This window comes from Anastrepha obliqua, chromosome 2 (genome assembly GCF_027943255.1).
Source record: "Anastrepha obliqua isolate idAnaObli1 chromosome 2, idAnaObli1_1.0, whole genome shotgun sequence".
NCBI classification, from domain to species: domain Eukaryota; kingdom Metazoa; phylum Arthropoda; class Insecta; order Diptera; family Tephritidae; genus Anastrepha; species Anastrepha obliqua.
Genome location: NC_072893.1, coordinates 109,059,464 through 109,084,573, shown reverse-complemented (window position 1 = coordinate 109,084,573; position 25,110 = coordinate 109,059,464). Strand labels below are relative to the sequence as shown.

Genomic DNA, 25,110 nt, shown 5'->3' with positions numbered 1-25,110 from the left:
AAAAGCACAGATTCATGGTTCTTTAACTCTTGTACCATTTCCAAAATTGTGCAGCAGCATGCTACTCGTTAATTTTTTCGTCCCATATCTCTATAAGCACCCTTTCGCCGGCGCGCTATCATTTGATGAAAGCTTTGCTTAATGCTGCAAATTCAATGGTATAAATCTATACAATTTTCGGAAAAACTTTCCTTTACTACCACGATATATTTGAATGGGGGGCGGAGGGGGAGGGGGCGTGGCACCACCCACCACGCCCATTAGAAAGAGCAAGGTCACACCATTATAACTGTGAAAGTCCCAACCTCCTAGGGTCCCTGGGGGTTCTACCCAGGAGAAGTTTAAAAATTAGGTTTTTTCCGACCACATTTGCAGTTTGGACTGAAATACAGTTGAAGAGAAGAGAATACAGCAGTCGACAACCCAGCAAGCATTTAACTTAGGTTTTATAATTCATAGCACTTATGAAAATGATGTTTTATCGTAAAAGTTATGAGTGCCGATGGCGAAAATTTAGGTGATTTTTATTCCAAATTTTCAGTATTTGTAAAAATATTTGTTTTTGTAATATATACGTATATTTGAAAGCAAAAAAGCGCCGCAGGCGAAAATTTGGACTAAAAAACGCGCGATTTTTATTCCAAATTTTCAGTATTTGTAAAAATATTTGTTTTTGTAATATGTATGTATATTTGAAAGCAAAAAAGCGCCGCAGGCGAAAATTTGGACTAAAAATCGCCCGATTTTTATTCCAAATTTTCAGTATTTGTAAAAATATTTGTTTTTGTAATATGTATGTATATTTGAAAGCAAAAATGCGCGCGATTTTTATTCCAAATTTTCAATATTTGTAAAAATATTTGTTTTTGTAATATGTATGTATATTTGAAATCAAAAAAGCGCCGCAGGCGAAAATTTGGACTAAAAATCGCCCGATTTTTATTCCAAATTTTCAATATTTGTAAAAATTTTTGTTTTTGTAATATGTATGTATATTTGAAAGCAAAAAAGCGCCGCAGGCGAAAATTTGGACTAAAAATCGCGCGATTTTTATTCCAAATTTTCAGTATTTGTAAAAATATTTGTTTTTGTAATATATATGTATATTTGAAAGAAAAAAGCGCCCCTATAAATAATAGAAATAACAATAAAATAAGTGTTCCCTTTTGGTTGGCTGGGTTTTTCTTATTTCGCTTTGTTCTTCTCTCTCTCATCGTTCGTTTGACAGTTCGCTCCTCACATTTATTCTGCACGGCATTACAAACGTTTAGAAGAACATTTGTAATAATAAAATTCTAATAGAATTTGTAGTATTATTTAGTGAAAATAGCTTTAAATCAAATATTCAATTAATAAAGAGTGTTTATAAGTGAATTCGTTACTTTTCTGTGTTTGTATTTAAGTGAAATAAGCGTCTGTAATAGGGCATTTTTTCAAGCTTATGCAAAAAAGGTGAATTTTTAACGTTAAATATTGCTATTAATTCTTAATTTTAATTTATAAAAAGTAATATAAATCAAAAGGCTGATATAGTGACTACATTTGCGTGTTATAATTTTTAAATTCGGTCCACGCATTTAGACATTATAAGCAAATATATCGTGGTAGAAAAGGAAAGCTCAGCCCAATTTTCATCATAAAATAAGGTATAATCTTTGTTTCACCATACTTGTTTTCATCACCGATATTAACAGCAAATAATAATAAAATAAGAAGCCTGAAGGATAGCTGCCAAAGTAAAAAATAAATTATGAAGCAGCGTAGTTCTGGAGTTACTTTAAAACAAGTGATTAATGCTACGTGGGAACATAGCATTAGTCTAAATTGCTTTTGTCAACACTGAACTATATCGTTACGCAGTATTGAAAAAATCGTAAATATGGTAAATATCGATTATGGGAGTTGCTATCGAGTATTAATGGTCTGAGCTCATTACTAAAGGAGTTGTGCTATAGATTGTTTATATTGTGTTAGTTAACAAAATACTACAACAGTTGTAATATTATTATAAATACAAATCATGGAAGAAAGTGATAAACAAAAAATTCAAAGCGACGACTTGAAGAAATGTGGTGAAATCACCACCCTGTTGTCAGTTGGCAAAAAGGAGTTTTTTCTCAATTGTGGCCTTTGTGACTACACTTTCATCAAATTAGAAAATTTCATTAGCCACATGTGTGAAGATCATATAGTTTATTTTACTGGCCCTAAAATAGAAGAAAGCCAATTGTCTTTAGATTTTCAAGAGGAAATGGATGATGGAGATATTCACACCCAGTCGCCATATTCGGTAGAGGTAATATGTAATGCATGCTATATATTTATTATATTTGAATGTCCTGATGCGGTAATAATCTGCTGATTACGCTGTTTAAATCTGTTAATATTTTTTTACGAAAAAATGTCTGATGGGAAATACAGGTCAGGAATCTTGACATCTACCGTCCAGACTAGCATAGTGGCCAGGTAGACTGTAGTTGTTTTTGTAGCAGCATAAACAATCCCCATGCCGCCAATGCTGCTGAAGTGGCAATCGTTGTACGGACATAAATCAGGTTCGTTTCGTGGGAACGAAAGACTAGTCTATCTGGACGCTTATAGATCCCTACCAGCCAAATTAATCAGTGCTTGGTTGCTCAAGTTGTTAGGAGTTATTCTTAATAACCACTTTCTATCACATACTATTGCCATGTGCATCCTGGTGTAAGTATTTTTGAAATACCTATGTATATATTTTTCTCAATTCTAGATTTTGTGAGAAAAAATATATACATATATTTATATATATATTAGGCCGGGTCGATTTGTGGGGAGGCAAAAAACTCGCCCATTGCTCTGTGAAAATCATATTCTAGGGATCAAAATAAGAAACTTTGCCGAAGGAACCATACCTCTAAAACGAATTCTGATGTCCCCCAGTTTGGGTCGAACTTTTAGTGTCTTTTGTGAGGAAGCAAAAAAATCGCCCATTGCTCTGTGAAAATTCGGAATTCACAGAGCGAACGTCGGTTCGAATCTCGGTGAAAACACCAAAATTAAGAAAAACATTTTTCTAATAGCGGTCGCCCCTCGGCAGGCAATGGCAAACCTCCGAGTGTATTTCTTCCATGAAAAAGCTCCTCATAAAAATATCTGCCCTTCGGAGTCGGCTTGAAACAGTAGGTCCCTCCATTTGTGGAACAACATCAAGGCGCACACCTCAAATACGAGGAGGAGCTCGGCCAAACACCCAAAAAGAGTGTACGCGCCAATTATATACATATATGTATATAAATAAATGCGTACATCTATAAGAAGGCATTTAACACCTTTCCCTGTGGGCGGTTCCGGTCGCAGGAGACTGTTGTTACATTTTTCGTGGTATGCATTGTGATGTTTTTCCACAAATGAAGGGACCTGCCGGTTTATGCCGTCGGCAAACGGCAGATAGTTTTTTATGAAGGGCCTTTTCATGGCGAAGATTCTCCATTGCCTGCTGAGAGGCGTCCGGTATTAAAGAAACAACTTTTTTTTGTGACGTCAGAAACGAACAGAAAAGCAGAACAAATGTTACCTCCCAGAAGAAGTGTCAAAATCACATACAAATGCAAGAATGATCAAATGACCCTTCTAACCAAAGGATCCTAAAATGCTTGTGGATATTTCCTGAGCCTAAAAAATGATTCCAAATCCAATGAAGTCGGTATATACATTCATATAATCAAAAACAAAATCGTAGAACACTTCATGTTGGAAATCAAAAATGTATAATTTCAAAAAATAATATAAAGTTGTCTCGAAAGCTTAAGCGTTCATTTCCATTATTTTCGTTAGGCAAAGGCTTTCTTTCTTAATATGATCTATTATATCTGCAGATTTCCTTCTACGTAATTTTTAAACATGTTTCTTCTTAATAATTTAGTTATTCACCTCGTTTTTCACATTACTTAGCACAGAAACGTGTGAGTGCCTCACGGCTGGACTTGAAATATAAAGTTGCAACAGGTAGTGTCATCCTAAGGCCTGCTCAGGAGTGGATCCGTAATTTAATTTGTTGCTCCATTATTAATCCTGCCTTGAATTCACAGAATAAAATAAATAATAAATATATGGAAGGAAAAAAATCAGCAATTTGTTTAATAGCACACTTGACCGCCAGTAGTAAACTATTGACAGCACTTAGAAAAAGGCGACTACTAAGGGGGCAAAAGAGTGTGGCCAATCCCCTTATTCAATTACGGATTGAGGAATTAAGCTTGAGATTGAGGAGATTATCTGCATATGTAACCATACTGTAATAGATACGCATAATCAGTTTTTTGTGTACGTGAAATGTTAGAAGCTATCTCTATGAACATTTATTTTTTATGCTGGTATAACAAGAACAGTGGCGGCATATCGAAAGGTTTTGAACGATCTATGACGAAATACTATTACTACCTTCACACTCACTCGGTAATCAGAGTCGTATCAGTGCCTGTTGCAGACTTCAGATCTCTCGTAACACCCGCCTATCATTGACATAATTACGTTAGAGATACTGCAATAGGTGATTAACCCCATCTTTCATACCAACTAATAGTTTACATCGCTGACCATTGTGCAATAAGAGAATAAGATATAAATACGTATATAATTAAATAAAAATTGCATTAAAATTATTCTTAGCTAGATAAGGTTATATCCTTAGGTTCCTTATCCTTATGATAATTTCAAGCTTACTAATTTTTGCAAATATATTCATGTTTTTACAGGAAAGCGATGATAGTAATTCCAATTTAAGAGACTTCGAAAGAGTTGAAATAGAATTGGATGACAGCAAAATGAGTGAATCACTGGATGTAAAAGAAGTGTTTGTGGATAGATTTATGAGCGAAGAGAGTGAGGAGAGTTTAACTGTTAGTAGCATACATTTTCTATTTAAAACCCAAATATACACTATAGTATATTAAATATTTTTTAAACAGGATAATAATGTGCCCAATAACCGTGACGCTGAACTTTCCGAAATAGTTGACAATTCCGATGACGACGTGGAATTTACGACTTGTTTAAAGGTTTGGTATTCAGTTTATTGCCTTTTCAGGTTTTGTATTAAATAACACTCCTTTTTAATTCACAGGCCCTAGGACTTGGAAAAATGTTTGATAAAAATATGATACTTGCAATATTTGCAAACTATGAGAAACGACCTGTACTGTGGGATGCAGACCTTCAATTACCAAGGTATAATAGGAAAAAGGAAAAAGAGATAAAGAGTATAGCAGAAGAAGTGGGAATTCCAACTGAATGGGATACCATCCGAAAATTAATTGGAAAATTAAGTACCAGGCTTCGAACAGAAATGGTGCGAAAAAAAATCTACAATTCAAAAGGGAAAACATACTCTCCTGCTTGGTATTCAGATTTAAATACTTTTTTAAAGCCGAGGAGACAAAATGTGCGGGTAAGTTCAACTTTACGAGAATATACGTGCCTATAGTATGTAGTATATTACCTCATATGCTCAATAAAAAATTAGAAACATTCTAATTTTCAACTAACATTTTCAAATGTGTAATATAAAAATTTTGAAATTATAAGCTATTTTTTCAACTAATTTGGCCGTAACAAAAATTTTACTTTCCTGTGCAAACAACTGAAAAAAAATTTGTTGGATGTTATCATAATTTCGAAAATGAAATGGCGTTAAAGATATGCAAATCACGAAAGTTCCAAAACCAACTGGCAACAAAAAGCCTTTTCACATATGACACGGCAGAACTCGCTATAAGATACGAGTTGCCAAATCGAGAAATTACGATAGTTATTAAGGGGGAAGTCTACTGTGACAAGGGAAAAAACAGGCTTATTTTCCGGATTTTATTTCTAACAAAATATTGCTCGTACATAAAATCTATTTAAACTCTTATCTTTATTATATATTTAAGTTTTTGAAAAAAAAATTTTAAGTCAAAATATTCAAAATGGCCGCTGTGGCACTTCTGCAAGCGCAGGTCCGCTTTTCTTAGGTGCCTAAACGGTGTACATGAAATCTTACGTTTCGGTGATCTAAAACAAAAAAAACAAAATATTGTTATCATATACAGGGTTGGCCATATTAAACTGACCCATTGAGTAACCCTATAACTTTTTACTGTAATTTGAAATCTAAGGTTTACGTCAACAAGCCAAAGACACTAGGCGTACTTAAGGCCAATATCCGACGGGAAATAGCCGCCATATCGGCCGAGACGCTGGCCAAAACTATGGAAAACGCCGAAAAACGGGCACATTACGCTATACGAGCTAAGGGCGACCACCTGCGCGATATCATATTCAAAAAGTGATGTAAACGAATCTCCTTGAACTAAATTAAATGTTTTTCACAATGAAACACAAAAAAATGTTTCTTTTTCCATATTTTTTTAATAATCACATGGGTCAGTTTAATATGGCCAACCCTGTACATAGTATTGACTCTCGTCTGACGTAGGATTATGTCGATAAAAAATTTTGGCGTTGAAAAAAAAATTCTTGAAATTTTTTTCTTTTTTTTTTGCCTACAATTGATGTTACTATTGTTTATAATATAACAATTTAACAAATAACGATATCAAAAAAATCCTATGTCAGACGAGAGACACTATTACAGAGAATATATAATTAAATTTTTAAGCTGATTCATTTATCAGAACTCGAGATATCGTGTACACCGTATACAAAAACTTAGTTTCGAGAAAAATGCGTTTAAAGTTTCATGTGCCGCAGGTACGCGCTTTGGAGCGCTTCGGGAAAAGGTCGAAATTTCAACGAAGAAAAATTTAGCCAGCTGTAACACATATTGTACCTTATTTAAGAGGGTTCAAAGTATTTAAAAAAAAAAAAAATCGATTTTTTGAAAAATTCACAGTAGACTTCCCCCTTAAGCACATCCATATAAGCAGAGATGCATACGCATAGAGTATTCAGTCTGAAGTTAAGCCAGTAAGCGTGTAAACGAAAAGTAATAAAGCTGCTGGCAAGTTGTGTTGCCATTAGTTCGTGATTTTTTTAAATTAACAATCCAGTGATCAAACTCAGAGGAATTATTGTGAGAGATTTTAAAGTAACAAATTCCTGTTGGTTTTAGTGTCAGAAGTGGAATTTTTGAATAAAGTCCCATAGAACAGGATAGAGAAAATGTCAAAGCTAGATGAGCTTACAAGCACGGCTATGGAGACAGAAGGCGTCGATGTCGAAGAATATGTGTTCTTCGACCAAAATCGAAGAAAAACAGATAATCCAGGACCAGCACCAGAAGCAGACATGAATGTGATTATGGGTGGAATATTACAAATGTCATCGCTGATGTTGCACATGCTGTCCCAAATATCATCGCAGTTGTCGCAATGATATCGTCACAAATATCATCAAAAATGTCATTGCAGATGGTACAAATATCATCACAGCAGAAATATTCCGCAAATACAGCAGAAATATCATTGCAGATGTCACAAATGTCAGCGGAGTTGTCGTCGCAGATAAACTCGCAGCTGCAAATGCAGGATACTCGTACAGCTGCGGTCAATATAATAGCACCACGCACAAATTTATACTGATTCCGTTTACAATTGTTTAACAGTTGGGCCGATTCAACTCAAAACAAAATAATAAATTCTTTGATGTTAATGGTTTATTATCCTAAGAAATTTATTTTTCAACAGTTTATAATACGCTAATTAATTTAAGGGGGTCCTCTAGTTTCTTGGGTCGAAAATATCGAAATTTTTTTTTTTTTTCATAAATCACATTTACAACATGTGTTAAAAGTATGTGCTGAAGGATTTTTCGATATTCGAAGTGGCTCACAAGTTACGGCCTTGAACGGAGCAGGTATACTTAGCGCGCTCAACGCTGCGCGAACTTTGAAACGCGTTTTTCTCGAAACACTATTTTTCAAAATAGTGACCACGATATTTCAAAAACTACTGAACCGATCTTGTTCAAATATATACCTCATCTTTAATATATTATAAGCCAGCGATTGAACTAGGATTATCATGATTGCTTCGATAGTTTTTTTCCTATGAGCGAAAAAATTAAGAAAAAATAAGTAAAAAATAGAATTTAATTTTCAAAAGTGTATACAAAAATTAATTTTTGTAATTAAGAATTCATTCTAGTTCAATCGCTAGTCTTAAATATGAAGATTAAAATGTCGTTTGGTTTTTCGATTTCAGATAAGCCAAACAGCCGCAATCTTGGTCACCGTCAAGCACCTCTTTTACTTTATGTCTTCTTGTCGGCCACTATAACTTTTATTCTATTATATATTTTGTCTTCAAAAAATTTGTAAAACTCATTTAAATGTTACTAAAGATTATGTGAACACAATGAGATTTATTATTTTGATCGTTTGCCCGTTAAAAATTATTGAAAAACCCGAAAAAAAACAGACGAGGAACTAGAGGACCCCCTTAAACAAAAAACTTAAAAACTACACAGTCAAAATAATAGCACTTCGGTTCATTTTTAACAAAAGTTAGTGGTCTTTGTTAAAATAAATAAAAATTTTCACTCAGATATCTTGTAGATAAATTAATTGTATGGTTTCAATACTTTGCCACGTGCCCTTTGTACGCTATTACCGCGACACAACGCCCTCCCATGGAATCCACTAAATGCTGGCATCTTTCAAATTTTCTGCACAGCCTCCCAGAGCCCTTCAACCCTTGTTGGTTTTATTGTAGATACACCCTTCTTTATGTCCGTCCACAGATTTTCGATAGGGTTCAAATCTGGGGACTGTGCAGGCCACTCCATTACATTGATAGAGTTATCGTTGAACCATTTTTTGCCATTTTGCTGGTGTATTTGGGGTCATCGTCTTACTGGAAGACCCACACCAGCGGCATTTCGTAGGAAGCATACGCCAGCATAATTTCATCAAGGATTTTTACATAAGCCGATGAATCCATAACGATTTTGATCCAATATATAGGACTCACACCTTGAAACGAGAAGCAACCCCATACCATAATGCTCTGACCTCCATGTTTTATAGTTTTTGCTGTGAATTGTGGCTTGTATTCGCTGTTAGGTGGCCTACGGACAAAACATCTGGAACCCTTCCCACCAAAAAGAACAATTTTGGATTCGTCAGTCCATAGCACATTTCTCCACTTTTCCTTTGGCCAATTTAGATGTGCTTTAGCAAAAGATATCCGTTTAGCAACATGCTTAGAGAAAAAGAGTGGCACTTTTCGAGGACTACATGCATTGAGGCTGTTGTCTCGAAGTCTGCGGGGAATAGTTTCCACGCTTGCCGGCACATCCAATGTTGTTTTGAGCTCTGTAGCTGTCATAAAGGAATTCGCTTTAGTCGTCCGTACTAACCGTTTTACTATTAAGGGTGACAAAACTCGCTTCCTACAACGGGATTCAACTTTTTGCTCATATCTTAGGGCATTTATTCTCATTTTATTGGAACAGCCCAGCAGTTCCCTTATATGGGAATACGATTTACCCTCGGACATAAATTTTTTTATTAGTCCACGTTCTTCAGGAGAAAAATGCTTTCCGCGACCCATAACTATACAATTTTTATAATATATTATTATTACACGATTTTATAGAGAGTATTTTAAAACCATTTTATTACCTTCCGTTTTCACTTTTTTTCACAAAATTTTGCAAAACAAAATTAAAAAAGCCTACTGGTGTTATTTTATTAACTGCACGAAATGATAAGTGTTGACAAAAGATCTTTTATAACTGATTAGCAGTTACGAAATTTGACAACAAATGCACACACTCTGAGATAGCATAAAAAATGTAACAGTTTTTTAAACTCCAAAAAATAATATAGTAAATAGGTGAAATTTTTACATCTTTTGAATCAGAACATTGCAACTGGTGCTATTATATTGACCGGCACTGTATATCCAAATTAAGAGTAGTGAAGATACTATTAGTCGCAATTGGAAACGATTGAGTTGGATGTAAATGCAGTGAAGATCCGCCTCTGTGAACTACAATTAAACAAACCAGTGGTATCAAAGTAAAAGCTCCATCATTCGACGGCACTGTACTATTCCCGACATTTAAGCTCCAAGCAGCAGCAAAAACAAATCATTGGAGTACTGCAAACAAAATTGGGATCTTGCGAATATGCGACAGAAATTGAACGTTAAATATATTTGGCACATGCCAAGGAAACAACAGACTTCGTTGAAAAGATGAAGTTCCAAGCATTTATAAGGGTTGTACGAGCTTCAGGCACGAAACGAACATCATAACGTCAACACCGAAAGGGAAAGTGCCGTTTGCGCTGACACAGGAAACAGCAGCTCGTCTTAGCCAGCCAGTGCACAAAGTCCATCGGGTTGAAGTCGAAAAAACACTAAGGAGAATAATAAGAATAATCCGTTTCGCAAATTGGATGAATAAGCAATAACTTGACTATAAGGAGAACTTTAAATAGTCGATCCCAGGTGCTTACTCTTGACGCAGCTGCAACGAACTAGATCATTCGGTCAGACTTGGTAAATGGTAATATGGACAGGTAATATCAGACAGCTACAGGAGAGAGATTTCCGAAAAGGTAGTTTGTCGTTATTGGAGCTTTGTCGGTAGTTTACACATTTTTACTGACTGAAATCATAGACGAAGTAATAATTGGTGTGGATTTCACGCTGCTGCATGGATTTACCTTGGATTTGGTTAAAAGGATTCTATCGTATCAAAATATGGAGATACTTCTGAGTACTGAGTATGTGCGCAACATACAGTCCAGAAAGGTGACCTAAGTCACCGTCAACGGATCTCGCCAAAATCTGAAACAGTCATATGGGCTAATATGGAAGAAGGATGAGGGACAGGTAAAGTGTGAGTCATAGAATCTGCTCATGAGACGGCGAATATAATCGTCGAAGAACACTAGTGGAGACGGGTAAAGACACGAGAATTCGAGTAAGGGTACTCAATGATTTCAAGCTACTAATCATTCTGGATAAAACAGCTGTAATTGGGATATGTCGTACTGTAGAAGCCATAATGAACTGCAATGGCGCACAACAGGAAAGTAAAGAATTCCAGGGAGCAGGAAGGAAAACCCCAGGTTTCATAAGAACTTGGTTGCAGAAATTAAGAGGGCTAGAGAGGACAAAAGGTAAGAGATTGTTGGGGAAATGCGGCTACATATTCAGCGGTGATGGCGGGAAGTTTGAAAAAAATACCATCGTGGATCGAGACACAGGAGATGCAAAGCCAATTCGACAAGTTCCACTAGCAAAGCGCGAAGAAGCAAATCAAATAATCCAAGATATGCAGCAAAGTTGAGTAACGGGTTGTGCTGGTTAAAAAGAAAGATTGTCGCACCGGTTTTGTGTAGATTATAGAGAGCTGAATAAAGTCACGAAAAAGGACAGCTACTCGTTACCCCCAATAGATGACACTCTCGAAACTTAGACCGGTGCGAAATGGTTTTTCACGCTTGATTTAAAAAGTGATTACTGGCAGGTGGAAATTGACGAGTGTGATATTGCATAGGAGATGGGTTTTAGCAGTTTTCGGATTATGGGGGAGGCGTTCCTGCAGCTGAAAGAGATTATTTGTTCTACGCCAAAGATACAGACGCTAGAGCATGCAGAATAGGAGGAGTACTAATTGATGGAGTTCTGCATCACGTGTGGGAAAGCGAAGAAGGAAATCATTCTGATTATCCTTAATCCAGAATTACATCCGTTTTAGAGGAATTCCACAAGGGGCCAAGTGGAGCTCATCTGGGTGAATTGCAGAGCAGCAGTTGCCGAATGGATTCGAAATTGCACGCAGTGCATAGCAGCGAAAGGTCCAAAAGAGAGAAGTTGTGAAAGATTTAGTAGTACACCATTTGAATGAGAGGACATCGTTTCTTTCTAGTACTAACCGATGTCATTGGGCACACCAATTGAAGCAAAACCCTTCTCCACCGGATCTTTCCAACGCAGAGGAGGTTTGCCTCTTACTCTACTACCACCATCGAAAACTCTTAGAGCTTTGTATCCATTCGGATGACATTACGCAGCCAACGATCGCGCCGACTGTTTGTTTGATGACAGAAGGTACGGTTGTTAAGGCCGATGGCATCAATAACAGCGGCATACGCCAACAATTGTATGCCCTTATAAAAAATTGTGCCTGAGTAATTGAGTTCTGCGGCTCGCTTGATCCTTTCCAGCATCAGGTTAAAGAAGCCACACGGTAGCGGATCATCCTGTCTGAAGCCTCGTTTGGTATTAAACGGCTCGGAAAGGTCCTTCCTTCTGACGGCGCTGCAAGTATTGACCTACGTAATTTTGCATATCCGTAGTAGTTTCGCGGGGATACCAAATTCAGACATCGCGGCGTATAGGTAACTCGTTTTCGTACTGTCGAATGCAGCTGTGAAGTCGACGAATAGATGGTGTGTATCGATTCTTCTTTCATGGGTCTTTTCCAAGACTAAGCGTATTGTGAATATCTGGTCGATGATGGGCTTTCCAGGTCTAAAGCCATACTGATAAGGTAAGGTCCAATCAGTTGGTTGATGGTGGGCTTCAGCCTTTCACACAATATGCTCGCTGGAACCTTATGGGCGATATTTAGAAGAGTAGTCCCACACATGGCACAGATTGCAGGATCACCCTTCTTATGAATTGGGCAAAGCACACTAGAACTCCAATCGGCAGGCATGCTTTCATTCGACCATATTTTGCATAGAAGCTGATGCGCACGCACCTTACCAGTTCCTCGCCGCCATGTTTGAATAGCTCAGCCGGCAGTCCGGCGGCTCCCGCGTCTTTGTTGTACTTTGGAAAGCAGGAAATAAAACCCAAAAAAAAAAAAGACTAGGTTATTCAATAAGTTTAGCGGTTCGATAAGAGGTGCTACTAGCCTAAATTTGTTTTTTTATGTTATATGGATACACTCTTCAAATGAGCGTATGTGAAGTTTCACTTCAATCTGCCAATTCATTCTTTGTTTATAAACCATTTAGTATCGACAAGATTGAATTTTTATTTTTGGGAGGTCTAAAAGCAAAGGATATTGAAGTATCAATTAGTACAGGAGAAAGGTGGGTTGCTGAATTTAAACGTGGTCGCACCAGCCTTGAACACAATTCACGTCAAGGACTTTCAAAAACAGCAACAGAACTCGTAGAAAAATACAGAATGTTGTATTGGAAAATCGTCGAGTGACTGACATCTCATTGGGTAGTATAAGCAATATTGACTGAAGTATTGGGTTTCAGAAAGCTGTGTGCATAATGGGTGCCGCATTTACTAACAATGGAACAAAACCACATTCGATTGCGACTTTCTCAGCAACATTTAGAGTGTTTTCGAAAGGTTTATCCTTTGTATTTTGTGCATCGATTCATAACTATGGATGAGACTTGGGTCTATCACCATGATTCTAAATCAAAACAAGTGCCTAAAGAGTGGTATGAACCTGGTTCGAAATTATTATAATTCATGTCCTGAAATCGGCCAAGAAGATGGTAACATCAGGATCCGAAAGGAATTTTGTTTGCGGACTACTTGCGAAATGGTAAAGCAATAAATTCTGTGAGGAGTATTTAAGTCGCCATTAGGTACATTCTCAGAAGTAAGCTTTAAGGGATAAACGCTAAAAAAAACACTTTTTTCATGAATTTATTGTAGCGAAACGGTTCAAGTCAGTTTATTAAAAGTTGTTGCATATTATAAAGTAACATTTCAAGAATATTTGATAAAATTTTCATGTAAAAATATTGCAAAATGAGCGAATGAGAGCACATTTACGTAGACGTCTTTTCAAAAATACATTTTGCAGTAGTCAGCATATCTCAGCGTAGAATCATCTGAAATCAAAAAAATCGAATAATTTAGTTAAAGTATGAGTTAAACTTCCCCCCAACGTTTATTTTGACGATTTATTTTCATTTTCAGCCATTTGGTAGTCGTTTGAAGTAAAAAGTGATTTTTGACGAAAAAATGCCGCCATTTTGTAGGTGTAAAACCACCTTAATATAAAAAAAAATGGCGAAAAAAAAACGTTGTGGGGAGGTTTTTTATATGTAAAATATGTGTGCAAAATTTCAAAAGGATCGGTTGAGTAGTTTTCAAATGCCAATGACTACGCACTTTAAAAAAAAAGGTTCGAGAAAACCGCGTTTAAAGTTTGTAACGGACTACGCGCGCAACTGCTGCGTCTCGGCAGATGTTTGAGGCGGCTCGGCTTTATTCTCTATAACTTAAAAAGTTTTGCTCGGATTGACTTAAAATTTTAACACGGTATTTTTGAAATGTTTTACTACAATAACATGCAAAAAAAAAATCGATTTTTATCCCTTACCCCCCCCTTAATGTACGAAGAAATTGGTTTTTCTAATTACGTAGTTTCACTAAAGTTTGCATAAGGCGTTGTGCCAGGCCACTTTATAATGTTTTTGTTAAGATCGGATTGCTTTAGAACTACAACAGTAATTTTAAAAATCTCGAAATACTTAGAAACATTCTGGTAGTGAAAGAAGTTATTCCAGTTGTCATTCAATATATAATATCTCCAATTTCAAAAAATGTATTGCTTAAAATTAAAATATTAGCACTGCTCATTTTAACAAATTTATAAAATTTAAGATCAATAACTAGTGGTGCTTGGTGCATATCTGGTTCACACTTCTAAAAACTAACAGTTTTATTTAAAAATATCAAGTCTAAAGACTTGCCCCTTAAGCTCTCAAATTACTTTTTACTTCCTTTATTTGCTCTAGATTATAGTATACAACATTTATCGGAAGGCTTAGCCACTAATTTGTAAATATGCTCCCAGATAGTTAAAATTCTCCCTTTCCCTTTCTATAATTGCCATATGATTTTTTTGAACTTAAAGTCTCTAGATAGTAGAAGGTCTATGCTCTCACTGTCAATTGTTTTGTATCCCTACAATTCTCTACTCAACACCTATTTCGTCTTAAATTGCTTAAAACGAATTATGCGCGAAATGCTCCTATTGCCCGCGCTCTAAGATAATTCAATGAGATCACGAGTTCTATTCCGCTTGGCTTTACGGTGACAAAGAATGAATTGTATACATTTCTACCCTTTTGTTTTCAATTTTATTTATTTAACTATATTTTATGTAGTAAATAAAACCATAGTTATGTTTGAAATAAACAAAAACGAAAAATGTTTGGCGAAAACCGATCTTTGGTCTAACTGAACTTTTGTGGGCGAAGCAAATGCCGAAAACCGGTTGTAGACTTTTACAACAACAACTCCAACCGGTCGAGAAATGGTTGTTAAAATCAACGGTATGTCATTCGACGGTCGACGAGTGAACGACGAACTTGAAGAGGGGGCTATAGGATTATCACATGGATCATCGTTCGTTCATTGTAGGAAGTTAAAGTAAACGTTTGACAACTTCAAAGTGGTTTTGGCGATGTATCATACAATGGCAATTCGAATGAGTTTTTGCACCGTTTCGTAACCGTGAACGAAAATGCAACACATCTGGGAATAACCGTCGGCACAGTGGACGCATCATGGTGAATCGAATCCGAAGAAGGCCAAGATGGCTCTGATCACGGTGTCACTTACATCGAAAAGGTGCCTGGCGCATATCATAGAAAGTTATTGAGTGGCTGTGACGCCAATTGAAAAAAATTTGTTTCACCACTACAATGCACCAGCGTAGTTCTGCCAGGTGGATGAATTTTATCGACCTTATTGGAGATTGTGTTAAGAATTAAAGCGTTTCGTTGCCGAGTGTTGCTTATTTCAAATTTCAAGATAATTTGATCCATACCAGACTTTCGCTAATAAACCTTTAAAACTTATGTAATAATATGCGTTCAGGAAAGAAATTTTTGTCCGCACTTTTATTGCCAGCAGCTAGCTGCTCTCCATACTGAGCGTCTCGCTCATTATTAAAGATTCCAATAAAAGCGAAAAAACGTCTACTTATCACTAACACATATTAGTGACTTGAAGCTGGTTTTGATTAAGTAAGGACTCATTTAAGAAAAAAGTAAGTTACAGGGTAATCCAATTGAACGCTAACCCACTTAAAACCTGTGCACTTTTTGAACCGATGGCAACGTTGAAAATTTCTGTCCCAGTTTTTTGATGGAAACTTTAACATTGAGTCGCTCTTAGTTGGCGTTTCTGAATCGTAACGACAAAATGTGGAAATGTCAAGTTGTAGAAAATGCTCCAAAGCCGCGGATAACCAAATATTTTGATGATAGATTGTCGCTTCATACTTCATTTCAAATTCAAGCGCGTTAAATTTTTTTACAACAACATTTTGCAAGTAAAGGAAATACGGAACTGTTGATGTGCGCTAGAAAGTATTGATTTGACGATTTATTGCCATAGCTCTTGCCGAAATTCGAAAAATTTAATTGCTTTCCAAAATTTTTTCAGCATTTTAAAAAGTTGAAGTTCAATTGGGTCTCCTTGAAGAAGAAAGCATATAATAATTTTTACTTCTATAGTGGCTGTTTTAAAAATGTCTACCCATTTTTTTTTTTGCAGGCAGAACCGAAACCGAAACCGAAAAAATTCACAGCACCCGAAAGCATTTTAAATGAAGAACAATGTGTGATATTAGCTGGAATTTACAAGGCATGTCCAAGCCTTTGGGATGAAACAGATATAACTTATAGGTTTAGTAATAGAAGACGAGAAGCGTTAAAAAATATGTACGATGAATTTATTAAAAAAACTGGGCTAAGTCTAACGCAAAGTGATTTGGATTTGGAAATTTCGCGTCTTCGGAAAATATGCTCTTTTGAAAAGAGACAAAAGTTGATGTGCAAACGACAAAATTTGGTTTATAAACCAAGATGTCAATATTACGAACATCTTGCATACCTCGAAGTAGACGTTACCCCTTATGAGTGTGCAATATGTGGAAAATTACTTGCAGGCCCAAGCCAGTACAAAGTCCATTTAGCATCGCATGATGGTTCTCTACCATTTAAGTGTCATGTCTGTGGACATGGTTTTAAGCTGACGACTAATTTAACTGTACATTTACGGCGACATGTCCAAGACTACATGTACAGCTGTAAGATATGCAACAAGACCTGCGCAACAACTACCGATTTAAAGGCGCATATGCGTTACCACACCGGTGAAAAGCCCTATGTTTGTGAGATTTGTGGCAAAAAATTTCGTTCGCTGTCAGAATTTAGAGTGCATATGCAACGTCACGAGAAACGACCGCGACACAAGTGCGAAATTTGCTCAAAAACATTTTATAGGAAATCATTGGTAACAGAACATATGAGTGTTCACATAAAAATAAGAGACAAGATATGCAATATATGCAATAAAGGATTCACAAGCTCTAAACATTTACGACAACACAAACAGATTCACGCCGATGAAAAGAGATATGAATGTAAAATTTGTGGTAAACGTTTTGCGCAATATGCTGGACTCAGTGGGCATGTTAAGTCACATGGCACAACATTAATTGAGATAAGCTCCAAGAGTGTTGGATTAGTTAAGGAAAATAATTAATTGTACATTATTACTTTACTTACATACATATACAAATAAACAAAATTTAATTTAATACTAATTTTAAAAAATTTTCAATGGGGAAATACAGTTATAGATACGAAAATAAATAATAAGAAATATCATTAAATATAGTTTAATTTACATTTATACAGTAAATTTGTATAATTTAAGTCTGAATGGAACAAAAATTCAAATTTGTTTCGGTTTACACAGCAAACTTAGGCGTGAAATGTAGCAAATTTCAGATGAAAATTTAAATAGCAAATGCAAACAAAGTACGGGTGGGCCATAGCGTTTGCTTTTTGAACCACCTATTTTTTTGAGAATGGTAACACAAATGACATGTCAAATGTGTTCATAATTTACTTAAGGGGGGACCCTCATTTATCGGGTCAAAAAAATCGATTTTTTGGAAATAATTTTAATCTATTCTACAACTATTTAAGAATATACTTTCAAAATTTCAAGTCGATATCTGTATTTTTGAAGGAGTGACAAAATTTTTAACAGGACGCGACGGGTGGCCTGATCGCCTGTATCCAAAACTTTAAACGCGTTTTTCTCGAAACATCATTTTTCGATTTTGTGTACACAATTGAGAACGCTGTATTGAACCAATCAGGCTTTACAATAGCTCATTTTAAAGATAATTAAATTGTTTTCAATGTGACATTAAGTGTTTTTTAAAAAAAAAAGATTTTCATATTTTTTTGTAATTTTAAAGTCAATTTTTATGCATGAAAAATCACTTTTAACATAAAACTGGGTAAAAAATATCAATTTCGACATTTTTTTTTTAAATCAAAATGTCACATCGAAGGTATTATCCTAAAGTTTTAAAAAAAATTTGGGTCAAATGAGGGTCCCCCCTTAAAGGTTTGACATTTACGCAATGGCACGCTATACGCTTGAACAAAATTGGGAAATATTTAAAACCTATTTCCAAAGTGGTGAGTCTTTTACTCAAACTGTGAGAAATTTGAAAAAAAAATTCAAAAAAAAAAAGATTTGCCAGCAAGACAGTTTGTGGATCAATTTGTTAATCGTGTTCGTGAAAGTGGATTGTTAATGGATAAAACAACACGTGAACATGCTCCTACAGTGCGTACATCCGAAAACATTGCTGATGTAGCCGAAAATGTGCGTGAACATACAACAACCGCAACTCGTCATCGTTCTCAAGAATTGCACGTTCACACACTTCATTGAGGAGAATTTTGAATAAAGACCTCGGTATGAAGGCTTACAAAGTTCAATTGGTGCAAGAACTGAAGCCTCATGACAATCCAATGCGTTTTCGGTTCGCTCAATGGGCAGAAAATCGTTTGACCGAAGATGAGCATTTTTTTACCGATGAAGCTCTTTTCTGATGAAGCTCATTTTCACATCGGTGGCTACGTCAATAAGCAAAATTGTCGGATTTGGGGCTCAGAAAATCCACACGTTACTGTAGAGAAGCAAATGCATCCACAACGAGTCACTGTTTGGTGCGGTTTTTGGTCTGGCGGCATCATCGAGCCATTTTTTTTTTCGAAAATGAGCGAGGAGCCGCTGTTACAGTAAATGGCGAGCGTTACCGTGACATGCTCATTGAGTGTTTGTTTCCAAAAATTGAAGAGGATGACATGGACGACATTTGATTTCAACAGGACGGTGCAACTTGTCACACTGCCAAAGTTATGGTACACTCGAACTTTTGGCTACCGTTTTTAGAAAACCGAATAATCAGCCGAAATTCCGATATCAATTGGCCGCCTTGGAGCTGTGATTTAAGCCCGTTGGACTATTTTTTGTAGGGAGCGGTTAAGGACAAATGCTATGCGAACCATCCAGAGACGATTGATGCTTTAAAACGAGAAATCGAAGTTGCTATTCATGAAATTGGAGCCCAAACAATCGAAACTGCGCTTAAAACTTGGGTTGATCGAATGGCCTACTGTAAAGCCAGTCGTGGCAGTCATTTGAACGATATTATTTTTCATTCATGAATGACAATGTTCAATCTTCAAAATAAAAAAAAAAGTTTGAAAAAATATTGATTAGTTTTTTTTTATAGCCGATTCAAAAAGCAAATTTTACATGGCCCACCCTATAGTTCTGTGAAAACCCAAAAATTTATAAATTTTAACGCTATAATGATTACCAAACTAACATTTTGTTGTATCTGCCCTGTGGTATGTTGTTGTAATGTCTTTTCAATATAATATCTAGATCAGATATATCTTGAATTGTTGGCATTGAGATCATCTAATGCGAAGCTCAGTAAACATAATTTTACGGCGACTCGGAACAAGCGATTGCAGAGCTCATTCGCAAGCTAAACATATTTCTCAAATAAAACGTCTCCCTATAATTTCTCTGAGTTCCATCACTTTTTTGCTGATTAAAACTCATAAACTAATAAGCAATACCAGCAAGCTATGATTTTTTAAATTTCAGTGCTTTATCTCTTTATATTACTTTTAGTTCCTTATTCGTACGGTATTGGTACCAGAAGCTGCGCGGCGTATGTTTATGATTCGTCACAATATATACATATGTATGTAAAGTTAAAGCTGTAGTGAAAGTCTCTCTGTGAATGTTATTCAAGGCCTGTCGATGATAACCGTGTTGCTGTTGTAGCATCATAAAGCATTTTCAAATTTTTGAGGAATGTCGCTGAGGGGTTAGTCATTGGCCGAATATAAATCGGGGCGGTTTGGTAACATAAAACTATGGTCTTCGATAACATTCGGTTCCATATATTTTTAGTTGTTGTTGTAGTAGTATAAACATTCTCCATACATTTACGGAGAATGCTGCTGAAGTGACAGTCCTTGGACGGATATAAATCCGGGTCGTTCCGGTTCCCTAGAACCGACTGTCGTGGGAACGATATATTTTTAGTGCTTTTAGTTTGTGTCAGTCAATTTCAAGAAATGAATTTTGCCACGTTTGTACCGGAAATGGACTTTTAGCCATATAGGCTTTTATGTTACCAATTCCAACTAAGCAACCCAAGCAATTGGATGTAACTTTGGATACCTTCTCGGCGCATACAACCGCGACCGCTCTATGGTCCAAACCCGTAGCAAAGTCCTCAAGTCGCTAGCTGGAAGCATTTGAGACAAATACAAAGAAACATTGCCGTCGACATTTAAGGCAATCAGTCTGCCAGTCGTGAATTACGCAGCGCCCATCTGGTCGTATTGAACAAGTGATACGTATCATGCCGCCCAAGTATTGCTCGCAGGACAGCGACGGAATATATCCTGATGTCGCCTTTCCAACATCTCAATCAGAAGATATCTTCATCAATTGGCTGACGAAGTAAGGACATATGCACAACAACCACTGGATCCTACAGTACAGGGTTTGATTGAAAAGGAAATGGGCCTTATTTTTTTTTTAAGCAGTTTTATTAAACCTTTTGGCTTATACAACTAATATTCTTCAAAATAGGACCCTTAAGCGTCAATACACCGCTGGTAGCGGTCCTTCCACTGCAGGAAACATTTTTTAAACTAATTCGCCGGAATCGCGTTCAATTCGGCTGTCACAGTTTTTTGGATCACCTCGATGGAGTCGAAACACCTCCTCTCCAGCTTTCTTTTCAGGCGCGGGAACAAGAAGAAGTCCGGAGTGGACAGGTCTGGGCTGTAGGGAGGGTGGGCAAGCACCGGAACCCCCATCTTGGCCTTCGTCTGTTTGCATCGTCGAAGGCCTTCCAGATCGCTGTTCGTCTTCGACGTCCTCCCGGCCTTCCTTGAACGACTTGTGCCACCGTTTTACCTGGGCACTGGACAGAGATTGGTCCCCGTAAGCCTCCTTGAGTAGCCCAATGGTTTCGGTACTCGTTTTGTTTAGCTTTACGCAAAATTTGATCGAGTAACGTTGCTCCAACGATCGCTGCATTTTCGCCACTGCAAAATCCCAACACACTTTTAAAACAGCTTTCACGCGCGGAGCGATGTTGACTGCACCGCTGTCAGCGAACTGGGATCGGTTTCTAGTGGAAGGGGAAGGTCCAACGATCATTTTCCCCTACCAGCCGATTCGGTTGATCGCTTGGCAAGCGCTCCGCGCGGGAAGGCTCATTACTTTTCAATCAAACCCTGTGTACTATATAGACAGGTTATTAACGACTTCCCCCGGCAGTCTCTTTCCACCTTTATGAGGTATTGTTATCGGAGTCTAACACGGCACATTTACATCTTCAGCTGCTTCATGGACACGCGTTATTCTGACACAATTATGTTCTGGATATAGTGATAGGTTAAACTCTTACCTATCAAGAATTGGCCCAGACTTACTCAATATATGGCCAGCATGTGAACGCACCCCATTCATGCCCACTTAAACCCACTTGTCTAGCACCGCTTTCCTGTTCCATTAGAAGAAATATACTACAACGGCTCATGACTTCACCGCACTGAGCAGGTTTTTGTAGACTGATCCAACAAAAACAACACTCTGGTTGTCAAAGCCAAAACCTGCAAATAATTTTGTTAGTGATTTGCAAGTCTTGGATTTAAAAGGCGATAGTATAAAACTGCTTTACTGTAAGAGAGAATATTCGAAAAAGTAGCCATTTTTAGTTGAATACAGTCATCGTCACATGGGGCCAGTTAGACCTCCTTTGGTGTTGGGGATAGTTTTGAAATATATTTGGAAGTTAAGAAATAGCGAGGAACTAATTCGTAAGTTTCTTCATACGTTTAGCGGACACTTCAAAATACTTTTTTGACGTGATAACGTCTTAAAATTCGATTTAACAGGCTGCACGCACGAAAAAATGTGTCGTTACCTTGCTCAGTGCCGTTATCTTGAATGAACTGCAAGCGAAAGCGCGGAACGAACAAAGCAAACGAACGGCAACGTTCGACATCTTGCTCTCTCCTACTTAAGTGAGCGTATATATGTATGTATATGCGCATATGTAGGTATATAAATTCACATACTTGTATTTGCATATGCCTTCTTCCTGTGTGCATGGTAATGAACCATTTCTCTGTTGAGAATAGGACGATGATAGAAAAAGTAGGAAATGAAAGGGAGTGTTTCGAGTGTAAAGTGTCTTGAAAAAGGCAATCGAAATTGAAGATATCTTTCATGAATTTGATAAATGTTTCGTCATTTTTCACGTTTGTGTAAATGTAACTTGACCTATTCCATTGCAATTCCATTTACCTCCTCCTCTATATTCATACAAAATATCTATCAAACAAATAAAATTAAAATTTTGTTTTGAAAATTGCAACCCTTACATCAATATTTTCTTATGACGTTGTCACGTTAAACTATCGTCAGTAAACCGACTTTACAGACAACCTCTTTTTTTTTTGCGATATTTACGTATGCAGTTCCATTGCGCAGTTCTGAATTTTGCATTATTTTAAGGACTAGTATTTTCTCTTTACTTAAATTGTTAAATCTTTCCATACTTGATAATATATTTTTAATTTTGATTTTATTATTTTTCATTTTCTATCTTTTAATGGCTGTCTAACAGTTTTTTGCTTTATTTACAGACGACCACAAATCATGGAACTATTCCTAAAACTAAAAAGTTCTTGCCGCCCGAAAGTCTTTTAAATGATGCACAGTGTATGATTCTAGCCAACGTATACAAAGAGTATCCATGCCTCTGGGATGAAACAGATATAACTTATAGGTTCAGCAATAGACGACGTGAAGCGTTAAAATCTGTGTACGAAGAATTTAATAAAAAAACGGGATTACGCTTAACACAATACGATGTAGGTTGTGAAATTGCACGACTGCGAAAAATTTGTTCCTATGAAAAGAAACAAAAAATAATAAGTCAACGACAAAATAAAGCTTTTGAACCAGAATGCGAATATTATGATCACATTGCATACCTCGAAGTGGATGTGACCCCTTACGAGTGTCCAATATGTTCAAAAATAATTGCTGGCTCCTGCCAGTACAAAGTGCATTTAGCATCGCATGATGGTTCTCTACCATTTAAGTGCCATGTCTGCGGACATGGTTTTAAGCTGGCTACTAATTTGTCAGTACATTTACGTCGGCATGTACACGACTACTTGTATAAATGTGAGGTATGTGACAAGCCTTGCGCCACAACCACGGAAATAAAAATCCATATGCGGTCACACACCGGTGAAAAGCCATACGTTTGTGACGTGTGTGGAAAAAAATTCCAAACATCATCGAAGATTAGTACGCATATACGACGGCATGAGAATAGGCCTAGCCACAAGTGTGAAATATGTAATAAAACTTTCTTTGGTAGAGGTTTATATAAAGAACATATGTTAGTTCACAGGAATGTGCGAGACAAAGTATGCAATATATGCAACAAAGCATTTACAAGCTCTAAACACCTACGTCAACATAAGCAGATCCACGCCGAAGTAAAGAAATATTCGTGCAAAATTTGCGATAAACGTTTTGCGCAATATGCGGGCCTAAGTGGGCATATGAAGACACATGGCACAACATTAGTCCCTTCAAGTAGTAAGAGTGATGAATAAAAGATATGTAATATTGTTCATTTAAAAAATTTACTAAATAAAAGACTATACATTTTTAACTAATTTAAATGTATTACTTACTTACTTATGTGGCGCTACAACCATGTGTACAAGATAGCGCGCTAGCTGTTTCTGTCCTGTAGCTGGTGCTAATTGGTAATTTCGAGCGTTGTCAGGCCCCGCAGCACTTTTCCTTCCAACGGAGATGTGATTTTCCACGTTTTCCTTATGAGCATGGGGTACCGCGACATAGATTCGCCTTGCTGGACCGTCTTCGTTCATACGGTTCCACGCTTAACTATTTTCATGTTTCTATATAGCTCATACAGCTCGCTGTTCCACCGTATACATAACTCCTCACCAACGCGGAGGGGCCCAAAGATCTCTGATTTCATTTGGACATTTGGTCGCTAATTTACTGATTGCTTGCTTTACAAAGCACTTAGCTACTTTGCAGCAACCCAACTCAGACGTTGGTCTATGGTCTATGGGTAGACCTCATGAAGTCATCAATACATAGTTGAACCGGTGATGATTGACCCCTGGGAAGGGTTCAGCGCCCAGTGGTGTGCTTGCAGAGCCTTCATTAGTCAGTTTATCAGCCAACTCTTTCTCTGTAATATCGCAATGTCCAAACAAGACAAACTTTATGGTGTTTGGCAACACTCTTCAGTTTTGTTTTACATTCATCGAATAACACTGTGTGACAAAAAAAAAAAATTAATATACTTTTATGGAGACCTAGCACAACTTGTGGCTATAGAAAAACTAAAAAAAATGGTATAGGAGAAATTTCCAATACACCCCCAAAATCTCATTTTATGGCCATAAAACCGTTTTTCAGTAGGTTGATGTGAAGAATCACTCCTAACTTCGCCAATTTCCATCCGATTTCAAATTTGTTTTTTTTGTTCGAAAGTACAAAAACAAGCCTTTTTGACAGTGTGCTGACAATTTTTCTGAAATGACAACTGACGAGACTGTAGACGGAAGTATTTGGAATTTTTTTATTTTTTCTCTATTTTTTCAACTTTGACATAATTTTTACGATATTATCCGATATTGAGGACTTTTTTTAGTACACTACTGTTATAGTAAATTTAATTTTGCGTCGAATGAGCTATATTTGACTG

General features: G+C 36.8%; 1 protein-coding gene across 2 annotated transcripts; it reads left to right on the top strand.

Annotated features, from left to right (window-relative positions):
- Positions 1–1,935: 1,935 nt before the first annotated feature.
- On the top strand, positions 1,936–24,040 carry LOC129237445 (zinc finger protein 829-like). 2 transcript variants are annotated; one of them, XM_054872211.1, is made up of 5 exons: positions 1,936–2,296; positions 4,734–4,877; positions 4,947–5,036; positions 5,102–5,425; positions 22,991–24,040. In XM_054872211.1, the coding sequence occupies exons 1-5, from the start codon at positions 2,021–2,023 to the stop codon at positions 23,975–23,977; spliced, it is 1,821 nt and encodes a 606-aa protein (XP_054728186.1). In that variant the 5' UTR covers positions 1,936–2,020; the 3' UTR covers positions 23,978–24,040. The 2 variants fall into 2 exon arrangements, with proteins under 2 accessions (XP_054728186.1, XP_054728185.1); XM_054872210.1 differs by lacking the exon at positions 22,991–24,040 and adding an exon at positions 16,485–17,538.
- The last annotated feature ends 1,070 nt before the right edge of the window (positions 24,041–25,110 follow it).